General features: G+C 40.2%; 1 protein-coding gene across 4 annotated transcripts in view; it reads left to right on the forward strand.

The window, feature by feature from the left end:
- fab1 (fab1 kinase) overlaps positions 1-25,632 on the forward strand; it is a 1,098,541-nt gene that overhangs the window by 545,249 nt on the left and 527,660 nt on the right. For 3 of the 4 annotated variants that reach the window (XM_071675364.1, XM_071675510.1, XM_071675279.1), the window contains exons 9-10: positions 6,740-6,899; positions 16,948-17,128. In XM_071675364.1, the coding sequence (XP_071531465.1) occupies positions 6,740-6,899; positions 16,948-17,128 (341 nt within the window). The remainder of the gene's footprint in view (positions 1-6,739; positions 6,900-16,947; positions 17,129-25,632) is intronic. The other variant, XM_071675419.1, reaches the window with a different exon arrangement.

Below are 25,632 nucleotides of genomic sequence, written 5' to 3' on the forward strand. Positions count from 1 at the left end.
TTTTTTCCCTGCAAAAATCGTCCAAATGCCTCTCTCTTCTCTTTCACTAATAATCTTACTTCTTCATCCCACCACTCACTACCCTTTCTAATCAACCCACCTCCCACGCTTCTCATGCCACAAGCATCTTTTGCGCAATCCATCACTGATTCCCTAAATACATCCCATTCCTCCCCCACTCCCCTTACTTCCATTGTTCTCACCAAAAATTTTTCCATTCTGTACTCAGTCTCTCCTGGTACTTCCTCACACAAGACTCCTTCCCAAACTCACTTAATCTCACCACCCTCTTCACCCCAACATTCACTCTTCTCTTCTGAAAACCCATACAGATCTTCACCTTAGCCTCCACAAGATAATGATCAGACATCCCTCCAGTTGCACCTCTCAGCACATTAACATCCAAAAGTCTCTCTTTCGCGCGCCTGTCAATTAACACATAATCCAATAACGCTCTCTGGCCATCTCTCCTACTTACATACGTATACTTATGTATATCTCGCTTTTTAAACCAGGTATTCCCAATCACCAGTCCTTTTTCAGCACGTGCTATAAATCTACAAGCTCTTCACCATTTCCATTTACAACACTGAACACCCCATGTATACCAGTTATTCCCTCAACTGCCACATTACTCACCTTTGCATTCAAATCACCCATCACTATAACCCGGTCTTGTGCATCAAAACCACTAACACACTCATTTAGCTGCTCCCAAAACACTTGCCTCTCATTATCTTTCTTCTCATGCCCAGGTGCATATGCACCAATAATCACCCATCTCTCTCCACCAACTTTCAGTTTTACCAATATTAATCTAGAATTTACTTTCTTACATTCTATCACGTACTCCCACAACTCCTGTTTCAGGAGTAGTGCTACTCCTTCCCTTGCTCTTGTCCTCTCACTAACCCTTGACTTTACTCCCAAGACATTCCCAAACCACTCTTCCCCTTTACCCTTGAGCTTCGTTTCACTCAGAGCCGAAACATCCAGGTTCCTTTCCTCAAACATACAACCTATCTCTCCTTTTTTCACATCTTGGTTACATCCACACACATTTAGACACCCCAATCTGAGGCTACGAGGAGGATGAGCACTCCCCGCGTGACTCCTTCTGTTTCCCATTTTTAGAAAGTTAAAATACAAGGAGGGGAGGATTTCTGGCCCTCCGCTTCATATACATATATATATATATATTTTTTTTTTTAATACTTTGTCGCTGTCTCCCGCGTTTGCGAGGTAGCGCAAGGAAACAGACGAAAGAAATGGCCCAACCCCCCCCCATACACATGTATATACATACGTCCACACACGCAAATATACATACCTACACAGCTTTCCATGGTTTACCCCAGACGCTTCACATGCCTTGATTCAATCCACTGACAGCACGTCAACCCCGGTATACCACATCGCTCCAATTCACTCTATTCCTTGCCCTCCTTTCACCCTCCTGCATGTTCAGTGGATCTGGCAGCGGATGGAACCATGGAAGCGGAAGTGGATCATAGGGTGGGGGAGGGGGCAAAAATTCTGGGGGCCTTGAAGAATGTGTGGAAGTCGAGAACATTATCTCGGAAAGCAAAAATGGGTATGTTTGAAGGAATAGTGGTTCCAACAATGTTGTATGGTTGTGAGGCGTGGGCTGTGGATAGAGTTGTGCGCAGGAGGATGGATGTGCTGGAAATGAGATGTTTGAGGACAATGTGTGGTGTGAGGTGGTTTGATCGAGTAAGTAATGTAAGGGTAAGAGAGATGTGTGGAAATAAAAAGAGCGTGGTTGAGAGAGCAGAAGAGGGTGTTTTGAAATGGTTTGGGCACATGGAGAGAATGAGTGAGGAAAGATTGACCAAGAGGATATATGTGTTGGAGGTAGAGGGAACGAGGAGAAGTGGGAGACCAAATTGGAGGTGGAAAGATGGAGTGAAAAAGATTTTGTGTGATCGGGGCCTGAACATGCAGGAGGGTGAAAGGAGGGCAAGGAATAGAGTGAATTGGATCGATGTGGTATACTTGGGTTGACGTGCTGTCAGTGGACTGAATCAGGGCATGTGAATCGTCTGGGGTAAACCATGGAAAGCTGTGTAGCTATGTATATTTGCGTGTGTGGACATATGTATATACATGTGTATGGGGGTGGGTTGGGCCATTTCTTTCGTCTGTTTCCTTGTGCTACCTCGCAAACGTGGGAGACAGCGGCAAAAAAAAAAAAAAAAATATATATATATATATATATATATATATTTTTTTTTCCTTCACACTACTCGCCACTTCCCGCGACAGCGAGGTAGCGTTAAGAACAGAGGACTGGGCCTTTGAGGGAATACCCTCACCTGGCCCCCTTCTCTGTTCCTTCTTTTGGAAAAAAAAAAAACGAGAGGGGAGGATTTCCAGCCCCCCGCTCCCTTCCCTTTTAGTCGCCTTCTACGACATGCAGGGAATACGTGGGAAGTATTCTTTCTCCCCTATCCCCAGGGATAATATATATATATATTTATATATATATCAACAACATTACAGTTACTAGGATGTAAAAACAAATATATAACTTTAAATAATTACTGGGAGGTAAAAACAAACAGAGAATATCAATATAAACAGTTAAGTAGAACTAAAAAACAGGTGTCTTTATTACTGATCATTTTTTTTTTTTTTTTTTTTTTTATACTTTGTCGCTGTCTCCTGCGTTTGCGAGGTAGCGCAAGGAAACAGACGAAAGAAATGGCCCAACCCCCCCCCATACACATGTATATATATACGTCCACACACGCAAATATACATACCTACACAGCTTTCCATGGTTTACCCCAGACGCTTCACATGCCCTGCTTCAATCCACTGACAGCACGACAACCCCGGTATACCACATCGCTCCAATTCACTCTATTCCTTGCCCTCCTTTCACCCTCCTGCATGTTCAGGCCCCGATCACACAAAATCTTTTTCACTCCATCTTTCCACCTCCAATTTGGTCTCCCTCTTCTCCTTGTTCCCTCCACCTCCGACACATATATCCTCTTGGTCAATCTTTCCTCACTCATCCTCTCCATGTGCCCAAACCACTTCAAAACACCCTCTTCTGCTCTCTCAACCACGCTCTTTTTATTTCCACACATCTCTCTTACCCTTACGTTACTCACTCGATCAAACCACCTCACACCACACATTGTCCTCAAACATCTCATTTCCAGCACATCCATCCTCCTGCGCACCACTCTATCCATAGCCCACGCCTCGCAACCATACAACATTGTTGGAACCACTATTCCTTCAAACATACCCATTTATGCTTTCCGAGATAATGTTCTCGACTTGCACACATTCTTCAAGGCTCCCAGGATTTTCGCCCCCTCCCCCACCCTATGATCCACTTCCGCTTCCATGGTTCCATCCGCTGCCAGATCCACTCCCAGATATCTAAAACACTTCACTTCCTCCAGTTTTTCTCCATTCAAACTCACCTCCCAATTGACTTGACCCTCAACCCTACTGTACCTAATAACCTTGCTCTTATTCACATTTACTCTTAACTTTCTTCTTCCACACACTTTTCCAAACTCAGTCACCAGCTTCTGCAGTTTCTCACATGAATCAGCCACCAGCGCTGTATCATCAGCGAACAGCAACTGACTCACTTCCCAAGCTCTCTCATCCCCAACAGACTTCATACTTGCCCCTCTTTCCAAAACTCTTGCATTCACCTCCCTAACAACCCCATCCATAAACAAATTAAACAACCATGGAGACATCACACACCCCTGCCGCAAACCTACATTCACTGAGAACCAATCACTTTCCTCTCTTCCTACACGTACACATGCCTTACATCCTCGATAAAAACTTTTCACTGCTTCTAACAACTTTCCTCCCACACCATATATTCTTAATACCTTCCACAGAGCATCTCTATCAACTCTATCGTATGCCTTCTCCAGATCCATAAATGCTACATACAAATCCATTTGCTTTTCTAAGTATTTCTCACATACATTCTTCAAAGCAAACACCTGATCCACACATCCTCTACCACTTCTGAAACCACACTGCTCTTCCCCAATCTGATGCTCTGTACATGCCTTCACCCTCTCAATCAATACTGATCATATATATATATATTTATAATATATATATATATATATATATATATATATATATATATATATATATATATATATATATATATATATACATATATATATATATATATATATATATATATATATATATATATATATATATATATATATATATATATATATATATATACATATATATATATATATATATATATATATATATATATATATATATATACACATGTATATGTCTGTGTGTGTATATATATGTATACGTTGACATGTATAGGTATGTATATTTGCGTATGTGGACATGTATGTATATACATGTGTATGTGGGTGGGTTGGGCCATTCTTTCGTCTGTTTCCTTGCGCTACTTCGCTAATGTGGGAGACAGTGACAAAGCAAAATAAATAAGTAAATAAATGAATAGAAATAAAGATAGGGATATTGAACAAATGGTGGAAACTTGTGTAATATATCAAATGAATAGAAATAAACCCTGTGTTGCACCCTTTCATGTATGTTCATACCCCGGTTACCTATGGAAGGGATTACATGTACATTTCACAGGATCGTTTATGGTGCATATGTATTTAGTCCTTACTGATGCTTATTCAAAATGGTTAGAGATAAGAATTATGAATGATACATCAGTACTTGCAACCATTGCTGAGTTAATGGATATTTTTACCACTCATGGGCTGCCCTCAATGTCAGTAAGTGATATTGGAAGCCAGTTTACCAATTTTGAATTTGGCCGATTTATGTAGAAAAATAGGATTGACATGTTACTTGAGCTCTTTTTACCCTAGCTCTTATAGAATGGCTAAAAAGCTAATTAAACATTCAAGAATGGGAAAGAAAATGAGAAAAGCTGACATCAAAATGAGGTTGTCAGGGTTCTCATTCAGATATAGATGTTCACAGTCTTTAACTGGTAGTACCCTGGCAGAGTTGCTAATGAACAGAAATCTTCAGGGTCACCTTTACCTGCTGAGTCCAAACTTGAAAAAAAAGAGTAAAGAGTTAACAAGAAAACAAAAGAAATATCATGATAAGAACAGACCTTTGAGGGAATTTTGGATAAATGATGAAGTATTGGTGGAAAATTATAATGGTAGGGAAGCTCATTGGGTTCCAGGAATGGTAGTTGAAGTAACGTGACGTCTGTCATATAAGATGAATTGTGTGATAATAGAGTTGTCAGGAGACATGTTGATCATATTAGATTTAGAAGGGTTGTCAGAGCAGGGAGCTCCGAGGGAAGTAATCATATAGGAATGGGGGGAGGATGGTATGAGTGACAAACTGCAGGATACAGGACACACGAGTTTTAGGCAATATGAACCAGGAACCTGATGAAATACTTGAAAATCAAAGAAAGAATAATGTCATTTTTTCAAGCCAAAGGGTCAGATATATGCAGGGAGAGTCCTGGAGCAAGATCATCCTGTATGGTTCCTTCAGGAAGCCCTGTGAAAATCAGAACAAGGTCTGGAAGAGTCAATATATAAACCTGTGAGATTAGATTTTTAGAATATGACAGTAATATTAAGGAGTATAGACTTGTACATAGAATAAGTTATCATATTGTATTTGTATATGATTTCAAGGATGTATATTTTCTTCTGTTTGTAGTATCTGATTTGTTCTGTATTTCTGTAATACAGCAAGGAGTAAGTAAATTCCTTGATAATGAACAAAGTATGAATGCCAGTAAACACATTGTTTTATAATACTACAAGTTTCAGATTTAAGGGGGCAAAGAATGTCTTACTTTATAGGGAATGAATGCTTCTATTTATGGCCCATCTGGGTTTTGTGTACAAAAGCAAGAAACTATAACCAACCGCTGTAGTTTGTAGAAGTTTCCCCAGAGTAAAGTGTTTAACTGGAACTACCTTTTACAACAGACTACACTAAATATTTCAGTTTCCCTCCTCTTGACCTCTCATATAGTTCTTTGTGTTTATTTAAGTTGGTGACTAAACTTGAAAGGGATATTATAAATTTGGCCTAGTATACAATGGATGTGAACAGTTGAGTAAATATTTTCTCATCTGTATGCATGAATATATTTCTGTATTTGCCAGCTGACTGCTTGTTTCCTTTTAAGACTGTCCTGAGATAGGGCTATGCCAGCAGATTAGGTATAAGGTTGACTCCCAAGTCCCTCACACTTAGATCATAGAGCATATTTCCAGTAAGACATATATCATTCCCTGTAAATCTCTCTCCTTGTATTGTACAGGTAAGTAGCTATGCACATTCATACACTGGAAGAACACTTGGCAAGCTCTTATACATAATAGGGATAGGGAAATTTTTTTATACCTCATACTGGTTCTTTGTATATCATGACCTCTTTTCCCAAATCAACTAGGTTAGTGCATTCAGAATCTTCCACTGCTATTGAGGTTATGTATCACTTTCATGTCTTTAGGGGACATTGGTGTCAGCTAAGTGGAACAGCAACCATTTTCTTTCTTTAAGAAACAGTACATGAAAAGATGGTGAATGGAGAAGAGTTCTTTTATATTGGATGAGGAAATTAAGAAATGGCTCTTTTTGTCTCAGACTTATTCATAGAATCAAGTACAGAAATCCTCAACCACTAAATAATTTGAGAATGGTTAAATAGCTGATTATTTCTCAGTGTGTGAAATGGAATCCAGTGGAAGCAATATGATTTATGATGAACCTGGACACAGTGTGGAGACACCAACCTCCATGACCTCATCCAGCTCTAACTACTGTCTGGATCTCAATCTTCAGGACAATGTTGTATCAATGAGAAAACCAGTAAACTTATCAAGGTAAGTAATCTTTAAGGAGGAAGTTATTGTTAAGATATGAGTCAATGCATATGTTGTATTTTTGAATATTGCTTGTGATTGATGTAAAGGCTTACATTGGCAAACACATGGTACTGAACATTAATGAGTCTTCAACATGGATGATGGGGAAATCCCCAACCCCCCAGCCTCTTGATTTGTGCAGTATACAACATATTCTATTATGATTCCCATTCTTATAGTCTTTCAGAAGGGAAAACAGATGTATATTTAACTATTTCATTGATATAATATGGCCAATGAAGCATTGTCAGTTTCACCACCTTCCCAAAACAATGATATAATTATTAATTTTATTTATTTATCATGCCTAGTCGCTGTCTCTCAAATTAGGGAGTTAGTGTAAGGAAACAGATGAAAGAATTACCCCACTCACCCACATACACATATATGTATATAAAAGCCCACACATGCACTTATACATACGTATACATTTCAATGTATACATACATATACATACACAGACATATACATATATATACACATGTACATATTCATACTTTCTGCTTTCATCCATTCCTTTCACCCCCCACCACACATGAAATAGTACCCCCTTCACCCATGCGTATGCAAGGTAGCACTAGGAAAAGACAACAAAGGTCATATTCATTCACACTCAGTCTCTAGCTGTCTTGTGTAATGCACCAAAACCACAGCTCCCTTTCCACATCCAGGCCCCCACAAAACTTTCCATGGTTTACCCCAGATGCTTCACATGCCCTGGTTCAGTCCATTGACAGCATGTCGACCCCGGTATACCACATCATTCCAATTCATTCTATTCCTTGCACGCCTTTCACCCTCCTGCATGTTTAGGCCCCGGTCACTCAAAATCTTTTTCACTCCATCTTTCCACCTCCAATTTGGTCTCCCACTTCTCGTTCCTTCTGCCTCTGACACATACATCCTTTTTGTCAATCTCTACTCACTCATTCTCTCTATGTGACCATGCCATTTCAACACACCCTCTTCTGCTCTCTCAACCACTTTTTTTATTACCACACATCTCTCTTACCCTTTCATTACTTACTCAATCAAACCACCTCACACCACATATCCTCAAACATTTCATTTCCAACACATCCACCATCCTCCGCACAACCCTATTTATAGCCCATGCCTCGCGATCATATTACATTGTTGGAATCACTATTCCTTCAAACATACCCATTTTTGCTCTCCGAGATAATGTTCTGGCCTGCCACACCTTCAACACTCCCAGAACCTTCACCCCCTCCCCCAGCCTGTGACCCACTTCTGCTTCCATGGTTCCATCTGCTGCTAAGCCCACTCCCAGATATCTAAAACACTTCATTTCCTCCAATTTTTCTCCATTCAAACTTACCTCCCAATTAACTTGTCCCTCAACCTTACTGAACCTAATAACCTTGCTCTTATTCACATTTACTCTCAGGTGTCTTCTTTCACACACTTTATGAAAGTCACCTACTTTTGTAGTTTCTCACCCAAATCAGCCTCCAGTGCTATATCATCAGCAAACAACAACTGACTCACTTCCTTAGCCCTCTCCTCCACAACAGACTGCACACTTGCCCCTCTCTCCAAAACTCTTGCATTCACCTCCCTAACCACCCCATCCATAAACAAATTAAACAACCATGGAGACATCATGCACCCCTGCTGCAAACCGACATTCACTGAGAACCAATCACTTTCCTCTCTTCCTACTCGTACACATGCCTTACATCCTTGGTAAAAGCTTTTCACTACTTCTAGCAACTTACCTCCCACATCATATACTCTTAATGCCTTCCACAGAGCATCTATATCAACCCTATCATATGCCTTCTCCAGATCCATAAGTGCTACATACAAAATCATCTGTCTTTTTTAAGTATTTCTCACATACATTCTTCAAAGCAAACACCTGATCCACACATCCTCTACTACTTCTGAAACCACACTGCTCTTCCCCAATCTGATGCTCTGTACATGCCTTCACCCTCTCAATCAATACCCTCCCATATAATTTCCCAGGAATACTCAACAAACTTATTCCTCTGTAGTTATAATTGTAATAAAAGAAATTTTCTCTAACAAAAATTGATTAATTTGTTTAGTCAAATGAAACTCCCATGATTAAATGCTATCATCTGTTTTATGTTATCAAATATCATATGTCTATTTTAGTTCAAACCTGGTCACTGGTCTCATAATCATCTTACATCTGTACAACCGTTGTAGTCAATTTTGTGAGACCTTAACTAACATTAGTGACTGAATTCAACATCCAAACAACTCAAAAGTGTTAAGTTCTCAAAAATACAGTGCTCTAACATGCAAGTTTTGTTTTAAACTTTTTCATCACTGTCTAGCCGTTTCATAATTAAACCCCTCTCTACCACCACCAAATCCTGGATACTTGCCTTGAGGGTCATATGAGTGCTAGTTTTCATCGGCTTGTAATGAAAATCCGCCAGTATTTTGACATTTGTGTAAATGTTAAGGTCTGATCATCACTGTAGGTACTTATGAGAGATTTTTAGTCTTTGGAAATAATTAAAAAAGTAGATATATATGAATATAGATGTAATTTTTTTCATTCATATTTGCCCATTTCACATCAGCAAGGTAGTGCCAGGAACAGACTAAGAGATAGCCTTATTTGCTGACATCCATTCTCAACTCTCATGTACCAAAACCAGAGCCCTCTACCCACAACCAGTCCTTACAGATCTTTCTGTGGTTACTCCCAACTACCTCACATTCCCTGGGTCAGCCCAAGAACAGCACATCACTCCAGTGTGCTCTATCCCTTTCGCTCTTCCGCATGTTCAGGCTCCAAGCCTTTAAAGCATCCTTCACTTCCTCCCTGTTCCCTCCACCTTTGCATGTATACCTTCTAAGTCATACTTTCTTCCCTCATCATCCTCTCCATCTGTCTAAACCATTTCAGTTTACCCTCTTCATCTCTGTCATATTCTTCTTCTGCACCTCTCTCTGACCCAGTGTTGGGCACCAGTAACTAAAAAGCTAACCACAATAATTATGACCCAATAACACCAATTTTTATGTCCATTATTGATAATCCAATGATTTTAATACTGAGTTATTAGAAGTTAACGATAATCCAATATTGATAACCTTTTAATAGATTTTAAAATCAAGGAAAAAAGGCTTCAAAACCCATTGAAAATGCTTATGTATGCTAAACCCAAGGATACGTAAGCATTTTCTGCAAGTTTTGCAAATTTTTTGCTTTATAGATTCTAGATTTTTATTAAAGAAATGTACTGTTTTTTAACTCATGTGATCAAACCAATGCCATGAACTTGATTTTAATTTACCAGATGATTAATATGGCAGGAACTGAATGGTAAGTTTGAAATTCAAGTATATTTGTTAAATTCTTAAGCATACTGTACAGTACAATATTTCTGTACGAACTCAGAATTAGCAATTAGTCATTACTAATTTCTGACAGCTTAAGATGATGTAATAATCACATTATGACAATGAGTCTTTTGAGAGTCTGTGAGTCACACACACTATATGCTGGTTGCCCATCAGGAAGACCAACTTCTAAAAGTTAGGCCCAGCTGACAGTCTTGACCTCTTGGGCCTCAGGATGTCCTTGCCAAGAGGGAAAAGCCATTCCACTGTAGCAGAGGACAGAATGGGCATGTTATACTTCAGGAAGAGGTTGGTGAAAATCTCCTCCCCTTATGAAGTCAGAGTCAACCGTGCCCTCCTTCCCATCAGTGTCCAGTTAGATAATCAACATGTTTCTTGGCCTTCTGCTCGACACTGGTTCGTGAATCAGTGGCTGTCCACTCAGCGAAGAAGTCATCAGGCACACACAGCAATGACCGCATGTCACTGTCACTGGAACGGGTGGTACTGTCACCGTTCTGCTCTCTCAGTGCTCTCTCAACCTTGTGATGGCAGTGCCAGAGCTGAGCATTCTGCTGCTGCCAGAGGAGTGGTGGCAGCACTTGCCATGGCCAAAGCCAGCTTGATCTTCCTCCTCAGATTGGATGGCTAAGGATGGGTGGGTCCTCTTGATGTGGGACTTCAAATTATTAAGGCTGGTGATGTGGCATCTAACAAATTTCTTGGTTGGGTGTCATTTTTGGCACTTAAAATAGAGTACCTTGTTGTTGTCCTTTTCCTGATGGTTGAGCTTTTGAAGTAGCACTCCAGGTGGGATCAGGGGTCTTGGAAAGGCTCCTGGTCCGGGCTGGAGGCGACCTGGCAGTCAGATCACTAAGAAGTCTGCCCCACAGAAAGAGAGTTAGGCTGATTCTCAGAAGTGCCTGAGACAGAGGCAATCTCAGTGTTGAGAACTTTGTGTTGGTGTTCCATGGACCATGGTCTGTTGTAGTCTTGTACTGTTGTAAGATTACTTTTAGAGAGCAGACCATAAGAAAGAAGTTAGAGAACTGAATGCTATCAAGTTGACGATGATACTGAACAGCATCAATGGCTACTGCCAATAGGCCGAATCTATAGTGTGCGACAGGGTTGCTAGGTCTGTCCTTTTTTATACATGATAATGGGATAGGGGAGAAAGAATACTTCCCACATATTCCCTATGTGTTGTAAAAGGTGACTAAAGGGGGATGGAGTGGGGGGCTGGAAATCCTCCTCTCTAGTTTTTACTTTTCCAAAAGAAGGAACAGAGAAAGGGGCCAAGTGAGGATTTTCTCTCTTAGGCTCAGTCCTCTGTTCTTAATGCTACCTTGCTAACTTGAGAAATGATGAATATGTATGTAAAAGAAATGATGATTACAAAATTCATGGATCTTAATAAAATTCTTTTCCTGCCAAATAATTGACATCTTTCAACCAGCAAGATCCATGGATGCATCCACTTCTGCTTGTAACCTTGCACTGTGCCTATTTGGTATGGGAACAGTATAGGGGAAGGAAAGGAGTGAGGACTGGGGGAGTTAAAACTGGGGTTTGGGAGGGAGTCAGCAATAGCATGTTTGGTGGCTGAGCTATTACTAACGTAAAATCTAAGGTGATAGTAATCTATTTTTGATATTTCTTTGTTTTATTTTTATCTTTATGCATAATCACTGTTTCTCATGTCAGCGAGGTAGCAACAAGAAACAGATGAAGAATGGCCTATCCACTCATATACATATACAGGTACACCACCGATTTTCCAGCACTCTTGGTTCCAAAGCCTTGCCGCATTAACCGTTTTGCCATACTAACTGTGGTCACGCAATAATAATTCATCAACACATCTCTAACCCACTAATTATCTTCTCCCAAGTGTCTTAAGTATACCATGGGCTGCTAAAATTTTAAATTATACAAATATTGAATGTAGATTGAATAAATAATTGAAACGCATTATACACCTGCTCAGGACTGAGGTGCTCGTCAGCTACGAGTTTCGCAAATTTGTCCATATACTCGGCAGCTCTTTCGTGGTTTGCAGATGGCTTTTCTCTGCACACTTTATTTATGGAAATTCCATGGCGCTTCTTGAATCTTTGAATCCATCCTTCACTATAGTCACACTCATGTTGTAATTTAAGTTCTTTATGGAACAACATAGCTGGGTCCATTGTCATGCTACCTGACAAATCCACTCCATCACTCCGACACTGTCGAAACCATTCCATCATCACTCAATCGTGCTCTGTACACTTGCTATCTTTCATAGCTTTTGTAATCGTCATTTGCTTCTTGAAATCGCTGTCTACATAGAATTTCAGTATTTTCTCTCTTTGCTTTTTATGTCATAAAATATTTGATCAACCATTACTGTAGATGTCACACAGCTTACACACCGAATTACCACAGTTCCTTTTTTCAACAGCTCTACTTTATCTTGGATCGATATGGACTGATGTTTACATTTAACACCATGACTGACACTCTCATATGTCTTCGAAGCCATACCTAGGGTTAAATTTGAGCAAAATAAGCTAGGAATCTCATAGAATTGTGGTATCACCACCATCAAGTGCAGTGTAAAGAATGTAAATAAGCATGCCCTACACACAACGCCATCTGTGGCTGCCCAGTAAACAAGTCTGGTGGCTGTAGTAATTTCAAGTTCCCTGACGTAATTTTGTCCAGACTAAAGGAGTCGCCAAACCATCAGTTGCTGGAAATTTGGTGGTGTACCTGTATGTATATATATGTATATATTTATATATTTATTATACTTTGTCGCTGTCTCCTGCGTTAGCAAGGTAGTGCAAGGAAACAGATGAAAGAATGGCCCAACCCACCCACTTACACATGTATATACATACACGTCCACACATGCACATATACATACCTATACATCTCACGGTATACATATATATACACACACAGACATCTACATGAATACACATGTACATAATTCATACTGTCTGCCCTTATTCTTTCCCGTCACCACCCTGCCACACATGAAATGACAACCCCCTGCCCCCGCATGTGCGCAAGGTGGCACTAGGAAAAGACAACAAGGGCCACATTCAATCACACTCAGTCTCTAGCGGTCATGTATAATGCACCGAAACCACAGCTCCCTTTTCACTTCCAGGCCCCACAGAACTTTCCATGGTTTACCCCAGACGCTTCACAAGTCCTGGGTCAATCAATTGACAGCTCGTCGACCCTGGTATACCACATCGTTCCAATTCACTCTATTCCTTGCACGCCTTTCACCCTCCTGCATGTTCAGGCCCCAATCACTTAAGATCCTTTTCACTCCATCTTTCCACCTCCAATTTGGTCTCCCACTTCTCCTCATTCCCTCCACCTCTGACACATATATATCCTCTTTGTCAATCTTTCCTCACTCATTCTCTCCATGTGACCAAACCATTTCAAAACACCCTCTTCTGCTCTCTCAACCACACTCTTTGTATTACCACACATCTCTCTTACCCTTTCATTACTTTCTCGATCAAACCATCTCACACCACATATTGTCCTCAAACATCTCATTTCCAACACATCCACCCTCTGCACAACTCTATCTATGGCCCACGCCTCACAACCATATAACATTGTCGGAACCACTATTCCTTCAGTCATACCCATTTTTGCTTTCCGAAATAACGTTCTTGCCTTCCACACATTTTTCAATGCCCCCAGAACTTTCGACCCCTCCCCCACTCTATGACTCACTTCTGCTTCCATGGTTCCATCCACTGCCAAATCCACACCCAGATATCTAAAACACTTCACTTCCTCCAGTTTTTCTCCATTCAAACGTACCTCCCAATTGATTTGTCCCTCAACTCAACTGTAGCTAATAACTTTGCTCTTATTCATATTTACTCTCAACTTTCTTCTTTCACACACTGTACCAAACTCAGTCACCAGTTTCTGCAGTTTCTCACCCAAATCAGCCACCAGCACTGTATCATCAGCGAATGACAACTGACTCACTTCCCAAGCTCTCTCATCCACAACAGACTGCATCCTTGCCCATCTCTCCAAAACTCTTGTATTCACCTCCTTAACAACCCCATCCATAAACAAATTAAACAACCTTGGAGACATCACGCACCCCTGCCGCAAACCTACATTCACTGAGAACCAATCACTTTCCTGTCTTCCTACTCATACACATGCCTTACATCCTCATTAAAAACATTTCACTGCTTCTAACAACTTGCTTACCACACCATATATTCTTAATACCTTCCACAGAGCATTTTTATCAACTCTATCATATGCCTTCTCCAGATCCATAAATGATACATACAAATCCATTTGCTTTTCTAAGTATTTCTCACATACATTCTTCAAAGCAAACACCTGATCCACACATCCTCTACCACATCTGAAACCACACTGCTCTTTCCCAATCTGATGCTCTGGACATGCCTTCACCCTCTCAATCCATACCCTCCCATATAACCAACCAGTCAACAACACAGTCACCCCCTTTTTTTAGTAAATTCCACTGCAATACCATCCAAACCTGCTGCCTTGCCAGCTTTCATCTTCTGCAAAGCTTTTACTACCTCTTCTCTGTTTAGAAAATTATTCTCCCTAACCCTCTCACTTTGCACACCACCTCGACCTAAACACCGTATATCTGCCACTCTGTCATCAAACACATTCAACAAACCTTCAAAATACTCACTCCATCTCCTCACATCACCACTACTTGTTATCACCTCCCCATTAGCCCCCTTCACGGAAGTCCCCATTTGCTCCCTTGTCTTACACAATTTATTTACCGCCTTCCAAAACATCTTTTTATTCTCCCTAAAATTTAATGATACTCTCTCACCCCAACTCTCATTTGCCCTCTTTTTCACCTCTTGCACCTTTCTCTTTACCTCCTGCCTCTTTCTTTTGTACATCTCCCAGTCATATGCATTATTTCCCTGCAAAAATCATCCAAATGCCTCTCTCCTCTCTTTCACTAATAATCTTACTTCTTCATCCCACCACTCACTACCCTCTCTAATCTGCCCACCTCCCACACTTCTCATGCCACAAACATCTTTTGCGCAGTCCATCACTACTTCCCTAAGTACATCCCATTCCTCCCCCACTCCCCTTACGTCCTTTGTTCTCAACTCTTTCCATTCTGTACTCAGTCTCTCCTGGTACTTCCTCACGCAAGTCTACTTCCCTAGCTCACTTACTCTCACCACTCTCTTCACCCCAACATGCTCTCTTCTTTTCTGAAAACCTCTACAAATCTTCATCTTCACCTCCACAAGATAATGATCAGACATCGCTCCAGTTGCACATCTCAGCACATTAACATCCAAAAGTCTCTCTTTCACACGCCTATCAATTAACACGTAATCCAATAACGCTCTCTGGCCATCTCTCCTACTTACATATGTATACTTATGTATATCTCTTATGTATATCTGATGCTCTGTGCATGCCTTCACCCTCTCAATCAATACCCTCCCATATAATTTACCATAAATTTACCATAAATTATGTCTTTGTTGTTAAACATATTAGCCATGCTTTTATTCATATTTAATCTCAACTTTCTCCTTCCACACACTCCCCCAAACTTACATGCCAACCTGTAATTCTCATTCAGATTCATCATCATCATTGTATTATTAGCAAACATGAACTGACTCAGTTCCCAGGCCCCTCTCCCACCCCCAGCAGACTGCATACCTGCTCCTTCCAACACCTTTGTATTCTCTCTTTCATCAACCCATTTATTAACAGATTAAACAGTCATAGTGACACTCATGCAAACTCACATGCACTTTGACCTACTTTTCCTCCTTATACCTGGAGAAAAGTTAGATAAGGAGTAGAGATTTGTTTCAAAGTGCTTCTCAATAATAGGAGTATTATACATGTTATTTGTTTGATATTCAGAAACTTCTTTTTGCCCTCTGTATTCTTTGTTAACTACACGTTTCAGTGATACTTTGCAGTTGTGTCAAATGTATGAAAGCACTGGAATAATATAATGGATTTTAATGAAACTCGTGTTGCATTCTTATCTCTACACTATCACTTGAAAATATAGTAGTTTGGATATCTGTTTAGCTATAACACATCATTCATATGTATCTTCCACCTATTTGAAGTATGGCAGATTAGTGGAGAAATATACCATAATGATTTTCCTTGGATAACCCTTCACTTACTACTTACATCCATAAAATCAGTGTCTTTGTTGCAGATGAAAAGTAGAAATCATCAAGGCAGAAGTCCTCACAGCATTATCATCTGAAAAACTCTCACCTCTTTATTCACTGAATCCAGCTATATTTTTCTCAGAAATTCTTCTCCTAATATCTTCAATCATGCTGTAACAGATATTCAGCAACCTTATAAAAGCTGTATTTATTTATATTTTTGTACTAATTGAACTGGTTATGATGCATGCATCTATTTGATGCCTACTTCACATGATATATCTCTGTCATCCTTACTCTGTACTCTTTATATCTTTTTATAATTCTTCCTGTACTGCTCATATTATTCATCCTTACTATTTGTCATTTTTTATGCATCTGTACCTCTCAGAATTAAGTTTCCACAACAATACCTTTAGTATCACTTAGATTGCTCTGTTTTTCAGTAGACGGAGCAGCATGGATAGTGATGTTGTTGATAGCAGAAACCTTGCCCTGAGTCCATCTGTTGGGGAAACTCAGTATGCTACTACAGTTTCTGCTGCATTGAGTGCCAGTGCACAGCTGTCACTCTCAGGGGAAACTCTTGGGGGAAGTGCTGCTGTTATGGCTGATGAAGTTTTACAGGTAACAGATGATATAATGTGATTTGCTGGCTTTTGTTCTGCATACTTGCTGTTATGTATCCATTGGCTACAGTATGCTTGAAACTTCATTCCCTGTTACATAGAGCAGATCAAGTGTAGACATTGTCTTCGTACCAACATTAACTGGGGCTTAGAATTCCAGTCAGTGCATGGAACAGTGTAACAGGGTGTTCTGTGAAGTATATTTTGAGAAAGTCATTAAGCGGATCTCAGTTGTAGGATGGAGAAACAGGGTCAAAAAAGAAATTTTTATAATTCAACAGCAGATGTCAAGAGGCCATTGAAATTTCAGACCTGCTGTGGAGTATATATAAAGGCACAAGAGAGGATCTGCTGTGGAGTATATATAAAGGCACAAGAGAGGAATAAGAGCAAGATATTGATACAGTAGATAAGGAAAGAGAAGAGATTAATCTCTAAAAGACCTGTTATGCTAGGGAAATGGAACCCTCAACAGTTCCATAATGTTATCAGTTTATTGTCCATTAAAAAACAAATAGACAAAAAGACTCAAAGGGAAAGGTTGTGCAACAGAAAAGAAAATATTTGTTAGGAGGGACATGCTATTGCATGGCATGGTGTAATCACATTGGAGGATACATCACCACAAATGGCAGAAACAGAGCGATAATTGATGCTAAGGAACAGAAATCTCTAGACTTTAAAGGAAGACATACGGTATTAAAGTACCGGTATCAGGAAAAGCTATGGAGAGGATAATATACAGTTAGAACAATCATGAAAGTGAATAGCTTGTTTATTTATAGGATTAGAGAATGTAGGTTGTTCACAATCAGTGTATGATGGCAAAATCAGAGATTTTAGAAAAGCCAGGAGCATGGTGATTGATAAAACAGCATTTATCCATCAAGTGGGTAGCACCAAAACTAAGAATGCTAGTGAAATAAGGGGAAGATAGACTTATTTTATTCAGGATTTTTTGAATGGAAGACCATTATTCAGCCAGAGAAAAAAGGATGGAGAAGGAAGAGAAAGTAAGTTGAAGACAGTCAGTGGCTGTTGACATTCCTTTTTCAGTTTATGAGATGAAGAAAGATAGAGAATTGGGAAATATAATGGAAACAAAAGAGAATGATCAGTGTTATTCTCAGCAATGAGAGCTCTAGGTTGGATATACTTAAGTAGGTTAAGAAACTTGCAAGCATGGAAGAATTCAGAGAGATAGTGATCAGAGGTGGTAGACTTAGGAAAGTGAGAAAAAAGGGAATTGAATTCGGAAGGCAAAAATTGAGAGATATAAAGAGGACAGAAAGCTAAACAGCCCAGTTGCCACCTCAGAGAGGTCAAGATTGTTAAAGGAAGTGAATGACAGACTGAAAATGATGTATATGAAAGCAGATGAACTGGTGGTAAAGGAAAAGAGCTGTTTAGTTTGTTCGTGGATGGGATTGTAGAGGTGAATGCAAGAGAGAAGAGCAGGTATGCAGTTTGTCTTTAGGGCTTAGTTGTGGTTGGGTGATCTGGTTTCAGTGCAGATTGAGCAAATGAGGCCATTTTATTGTTTGTTATTGATACTTCCTCAGTGATTTGGAAAATGGTGTACATTTTTGAAAAAACTCTCAGGCAATACAGAAGGATGGCCCATTCAAACAGCTCATAGTAGCAAAGGTAACTGTAGAAAATAATTGCATAGTAGTGTTGATGATTCTTGCTCCTTCAGATAATTTTGAAATATCAGAAAAATATACAGAGATAGGGTTATACATGAAGTGCATTCCTCAGAGGTGGTAATTTTGTTATGATGCGGATTTCTGTTAGACATAGAGAAATTGGAATCTCATTGAGGTAGAGTCATGATGACAAGTTCTTAGAGACATAGAGAAATTGGAATCTCATTGAGGTAGAGTCATGATGACAAGTTCTTAGTATACATACATGTCACTGAGATGCTACAATCAGAAGGCCTCTGTGTCTTATCTTTGCACACAGTGATGCAAATTGAGAATGACAGATAATACATAACCCTAGAACCCCTTTTATGGCTCCTGAAGCTTCAGAGCTATACTACAATTAGTAGCAGAAAGAGGATAGACTCCTTTGAAGTGTGAAATTCTTCAGTGTTCTCGTACTCTTTTTTGTCCATTGACAGTCATAAAACTTCACCAAAAGTGACTTTTCACTTACAGTGTAACCACAAGCAGGCAGTGTCTACTAATGTGATCTTAGAGAATCTGTTTATTTGTTCATAATTGTTCCAGGACCTCCTGCATGAAAGTGGGAAGAGAGAAAGAATTCTGCCTCCATATTCCCTGCATGTTGTAGAAGGCAACTAAAGGGGGTGGGAATGGAGGCAGGAAACCACCCCTTCTTGTATTTCAGTTTCTAAAAGAGGGAACTGGAGGAGCCAGGCAGGAAGTACTCACCCTCCTTGAAGGCTCAGGCTGGGGTGTCTAAATGTGTGTAGATGTAACCAAGATGAGAAGGAGAGATAGATAGTGTGTTTGTGGAAAGAAACCTTGATGTTTTGGCTCAGAGTAAGGGTAAAGGGAAAGAATAGTTTAGAAATGTCTTTGGAGTAAAAGTCAGGGATTAGTGAAAGGACTAGAGCTAAGGAAGGAGTAGCATTACTTCTGAAGCAGGGGTTGTGGGAGTGTATGATAGAATGTAAGGGACTAATTTGTAGCTTGATGTGGGTTGAATTGAAATTGGATGGTGAGAGATTAGTGATTATTGGTGCTTATGCACCTGGCCCTGAGAAGAAAGATCATGAGAGGCAAGTGTTTTGGAAGTAGTCAAGTAAGAGACCGGGTATTAGTGATGGATGATTAAAATGCAAAAGTGAGTAATGTGGCAGTTGAGGGTATAGGTTAGGGGCATGGAGTATGGAATTGGTCAACAACTTGGTGATGATTGAGTGAGCTCAGCTATTATGTCGCTAGATGTTGATTGCTGGTCCTCCCTACAGGTTTCCTTTCTCTTCAAAAAGAAATTTGGTGTTGTCTGTTTAGCCTTCATCATTTTGTGATGGTGACTTTATTTATAGAACCTGATTTCATTGAGTACATTTCTGGCCAGATTTGAATTGTGTCGTGTTTGGGTCATCCTCGTCAAATATAACATGAGCAGTTATTGTAGTGAAATACTTTGCCTAACCTCTTCCTGGTAAGAGAAAAAAATTGCTCAACCTCTTCTTCTTCTGCTACCACCAGTGTCCTTGTTTTTCCTTCTCCAACTCAAGATATTCATGTGAGAGTTCTTACTTATGTGATTCCAGCAATTCCTCTGCATCAGCCTCATCAAATCCTACTTTTTTGCCATTTCCGCAATGTGTGCACATGTTGACATCAGAACCCTGGATCCATGAACAAACTGAGGGATAAGATTCTGTCACATTCTGTTCATACAAATGTTGGTGATTGCTTTCTAGGCATCACAGATGATCATGATGGTATCCCTGATGGTGAAGGACTTCCAGAATTCCTTCAGAGTCATCTGATCATTCTCTGTAGCCTTCATGTCCTTAGGCTGAATCAGAGATGTAGTGTTAGGGGAAAGAATAAATACTTTGATGTTCCCTTTAAGGTCCTGCATTAAAGATGGTTGGCCAGGGGCATTATCGATAGGAAGGAGAATTTAGAGCCTTATATTCTCCTTTGCACAGTGCTCCCTCAGCTCTCCATAGAGTTCTGCAGCACAATGATCACAGAAAAAACTACGTGTTATCCATCCTTTCAGATTAGAATAATGATTGACTGGCAAAAATTGCCTCACATATCCCTTAAGAACCCTAGGAATTTCTGAATGGTAGACCATTAATGATTTGATATTGCAAACACTTTTGGTGTTACCCCCCTACAAGCAGCGTGAGGCAATCCTTGGGAGCATTGAATCCTGGTGCAATCTTCTGTTGACAGGAAACGTACATTCTCAAAGGCATTCTTTTCCAAAATAATCTGGTCTCATCCATGTTACAAGAATGCTTAGGAGAATAACCACCTTCCTCGGTAATGTTCTTAGGGTTTCCCAAGAAATTTTTGGTAGTAACGACATTAGCAAAAGCAGCCTCAGCTCACCAGTCATTTTGATGTGGTAATTGTAGTGTTCCCTAAAATTCACAAAACAAACCAGAACTTGCTTGAAATGTTTTCACTGCTCCTTCTTCCATTGCCAAGCCATCATATACCCTCTGGGGCTTTGCTTTTGTCATGAGCATGCTGATGGTAACATTTTCATGAGTTTGGTGTTTGATCCATATGCTCAGTGTTCTTTCCATTCTCTCCATAATCGAGTTTCAGGAATATGAAGCCTTAGCACTGATTAATGTTCCATTCATGGCACTCTCCTTGACCTTCTCTGCACTGTCACGAATGTTCTTAAAGTATGTTCACTAAGTCCAAGGGCATATTTAATACCAGCAGTTGATTCACCATTTTATAGAGTTGAACACTTCCATCTTTACCTCAATGGTGATGCCTTATGCTACTTAGCACTGCTGTTACCAGGTAAATTTGAAAGAAGCTTTGCTGTCATAATGCCAGCCATGTGCAGTTTACAGTATCCTATATTGCAAAATACTGTAGCACTGCCTGACTATAGACTTTACCCACATATCAAGGACAGCAAGGCAGGAAGGTGCATGCCCGCACCACGCATGAGAGTACTTTTTATAGGACAATGGCAGTGTGAAACCACAGGGTGCAATCCTCTTGGTAATTGTATTATTTCAAACATAAGTGTATGTAGATTTAAAGAATATGTAAGTGGACCAAGCATGTTATTCTAAATATAGTTTAAATCAAACATGCATAAATCATGAGATCTCATTATATTCATTTATATTCTAGTATATTGATGGATCAAATGTTTTCTTTCAAGAATTTATGAGAGAAATACTCAAGAGAAACAAAAAGACTTGTGCATAGCATTTATGGATAAGGAGAAAGCATATGATTGGGTAGACCTTAGGGGTGGAACTAAAGGGGAAGGTGTTGCCCAGTTACATCAGGGCAGTAGTTTTGAATTAGGATAAACACCTGAGGTGTACTGGTACTTTTAGTTTTGACAATTTTTGAGCCTAACTGCCTCTGGAAACACTGTGCTGGAGTTGCCCTCTGCCAGTGACCTGTCAAGGGTGAGGCACAAAAGGTTAAGAAGCGGCATTGGAGTCTACCAGGTATGCCAAGGGTTAGAGGGAACAAGCAATTAAGGGTGATGGCTTTGATTGTGAATGGGATGACAAAGGAGAATAAAAGGAAGGAGATTGTGGAGAGGCATAAAATTTGTAGCAGGGATGTGCTAGGGACTGGGGAAACCCATATCCTTGGGCAGGGTGTGTGGAGTGCAAATGGAAATGATGAATGCAAGTTATGGGAGGGCATTGAAGGAGGTGTTGTATGGAAGGGAATGAGTGAAAAGTATCGGGAAAGATGAAAAGAAGGAGGTACAATTCTTTTATCACTAAGAGTATGGGAGGGTGTTAAAGAACATAGATGGTATGGATCAAGTATAGTGTAGATGAAAGGAAAGATTGGGATTGTGAAATATGCGTGGGTATGTGTATATGTGCCTGTGAATATGAAGACTGTGTAAGGTAAGGGTGAAATGAAGCTTTTCTTGAGGAATTTGAATGGCTGTATGAATGGTTTTGAGAAAGAGAAACGTGGTCATATTGGGTGATGTGAATACAAAAGTGGGATGTGAAAGAACAAAAGGCTTTTATTGACTATGTGACAGTGGATGAAAGATTGAGAAAGGCTGTGCTGGATGCCAGAGTCATGAGAGGATTCTTTGGAGACTCTAACCATTTCCCAGTTCTGGTGGGAATGAGGATCAGGGTTAAGTGTAGGTATGGTGTAAGGAAAAATGGAGAGGTAAAATTGTTGGCAAGTGAGAAGATGAATCTGGAAAAATACAGGGAGGAATATGAAAGGAAGGTAACTGAAAGCTTAGATGGAAGTGCAGTGAATGTTGGAATGTAGTCATGTGTTAATGAGGTGTTTAGAATTTTATTATTATTATTATTATACTTAATCGCTTTTTCTCACACCGGCCAGGTAGTGCCAGGAAAACAGATGAAGAATGGCCCAACCACTCACATACACACACATATATATATGAGTAAATGCCCATACATGCATATATACATACAAATACATATCAACATATACATACATATGCATACACAGACATATAGATACATACACATGTGCATATTGATACTTGCTTGCCTACATCCATTTCTGTCACTACCCTGCCACACAGGAAATAGCATCCCCCCCTTTCAGCTAGGTAGTGCCAGGAAAGGACAAAAAAGGCCACATTCATTCACACTCAGTCTCTAGCTGTCATGTGTAATGCACCAAAACCACAGCTCCCTTTCCACATCCAGGCCCCAGAGACCTTACCATGGTTTACCCAGATTCTTCACATGCCCTGGTTCAGTCCATTGACAGCATGTCGACTCCAGTATACCACATTGTTCCAGTTCACTTTATTCCCTGCACACCTTTCACCCTCCTGTATGTTCAGGCCATGATCGCTCAAAATCTTTTTCACTCCATCCTTCCACCTCCAGTTTGGTCTCCACTCTTGTTCCTTTCACCTCTGACACATATATCCAACTTGTCAGTCTTTCCTCACACATTCTCTCCATATGTCCAAACCATTTTGACACACCCTCCTTTTGCTCTCTCAACCACACTTTTTATTGTAAAGTGGAACTGTTGATGTGAGAAGCAAGGAAGGGGAATTGCTGAATCAAAAGGAAAGGAAGATGGAAAGAGTATTTTGAATGTAGGAGAAGGGGAGGCAGCAGTTGTTTCATACATATGTATGGAGGAGGGAAGGAAGAGGATACAAGTGTAGGGGTCTGTAGCAAAAAGGGAGGTAAGACAGGCAATAATGAGGCTTAAGGTAGGAAAGGTACCTGGAGTGGATGGAATTATGGCTGAAATGCTGAAGTATGGAGGAGAAAGTGTGTTAGAGTAGATGCATCTTATGTGATTTAGCATAGAAACAAAGTTATGCCACAGGATTGGGTGAAAGCTATTATTGTTCCTTCATTCAAAGGAAAAGGTGCAAAGGATGTATGTAGTATTAAAAGGGGGATAATTTTGTTAAGTATACCAGGAAAAGTGTTTGCAAGAATATTGATTGACAGAGTGATGGAAGTGACTGAATGCAGAATATGTGAAGAACAAGGGTTTTTTTTTAGGAAAGGTACGGGATGTGTGGATCAAATGTTTGTGGTAAAGATGACTGTGGAAAAGTATTTAGTGCAAGATGAGAAGTGTATGACAGTGTCAAGCAGAATGCTTTGTGGGATGTGTTAAGGATATATAGTATTTATCTTTATTTTTTATTACACTTTTTCGCTGTCTCCCGCGTCAGCAAGGTAGCACAAGGAAACAGACGAAAGAATGGCCCAACCCACCCACATGCACATGTATATACATACACGTCCACACACGCACCTATACATACCTATACATCTCAACGTATACATATGTATACTGTACACACACACAGACATATACAAATATACACATGTGTACATAATTCATACTGTCTACCCTTACTCCTTCCCATCGCCACCCCACCACACATAAAATGACCTCCCCCCACCCCCCGCATGTGTGTGAGGTAGCGCTAAGAAAAGACAACAAAATCCATATTCGTTCACACTCAGTCTCTAGCTGTCATGTATAATGCACTGAAACCACAGCTCCCTTTCCACATCCAGGCCCCACAAAACTTTCCATGTTTTACCCCAGACGCTTCACATGCCCTGGTTCAATCCATTGACAGCACGTTGACCCCAGTATACCACATCGTTCCAATTCACTATATTCCTTGCACGCCTTTCACCCTCCAGCATGTTCAGGCCCTGATCACTCAATATCTTTTTCACTCCATCTTTCCACCTCCAGTATGGTCTCCCACTTCTTCTCATTCCCTCCACTTCTGACACATATATCCTCCCTGTCAATCTTTCCTCACTCATTCTCTCCATGTGACCAAACCATTTCAAAACACCCTCTTCTGCTCTCTCAACCACACTCTTTTTATAACTACACATCTCTCTTACCCTATCATTACTTACTTGATCAAACCACCTCACACCATATATTGTCCTCAAACATCTCATTTCCAGCACATCCACCCTCCTCCACACAACTCTATCTATAGCCCACACCTCACAACCATATAACATTGTTGGAACCACTATTCCTTCAAACATACCCATTTTTGCTTTCCAAGATAACGTTCTCGACTTCCACACATTTTTCAACACTCCCAGAACTTTCCCTCCCTCTCCCACCTTGTGATTCACTTCTGCTTCCATGGTTCCATCCGCTGCCAACTCCACTCCCAGGTATCTAAAACACTTCATTTCCTCCAGTTTTTCTCCATTCAAACTTACCTCCCAACTGACATGTCCCTCAACCCTACTGTAACTAATAACCTTGCTCTTATTCACATTTACCCTCAGCTTTCTTCTTTCACACACTTTACCAAACTCAG

Source organism: Panulirus ornatus, chromosome 1 (genome assembly GCF_036320965.1).
Source record: "Panulirus ornatus isolate Po-2019 chromosome 1, ASM3632096v1, whole genome shotgun sequence".
NCBI lineage: Eukaryota > Metazoa > Arthropoda > Malacostraca > Decapoda > Palinuridae > Panulirus > Panulirus ornatus.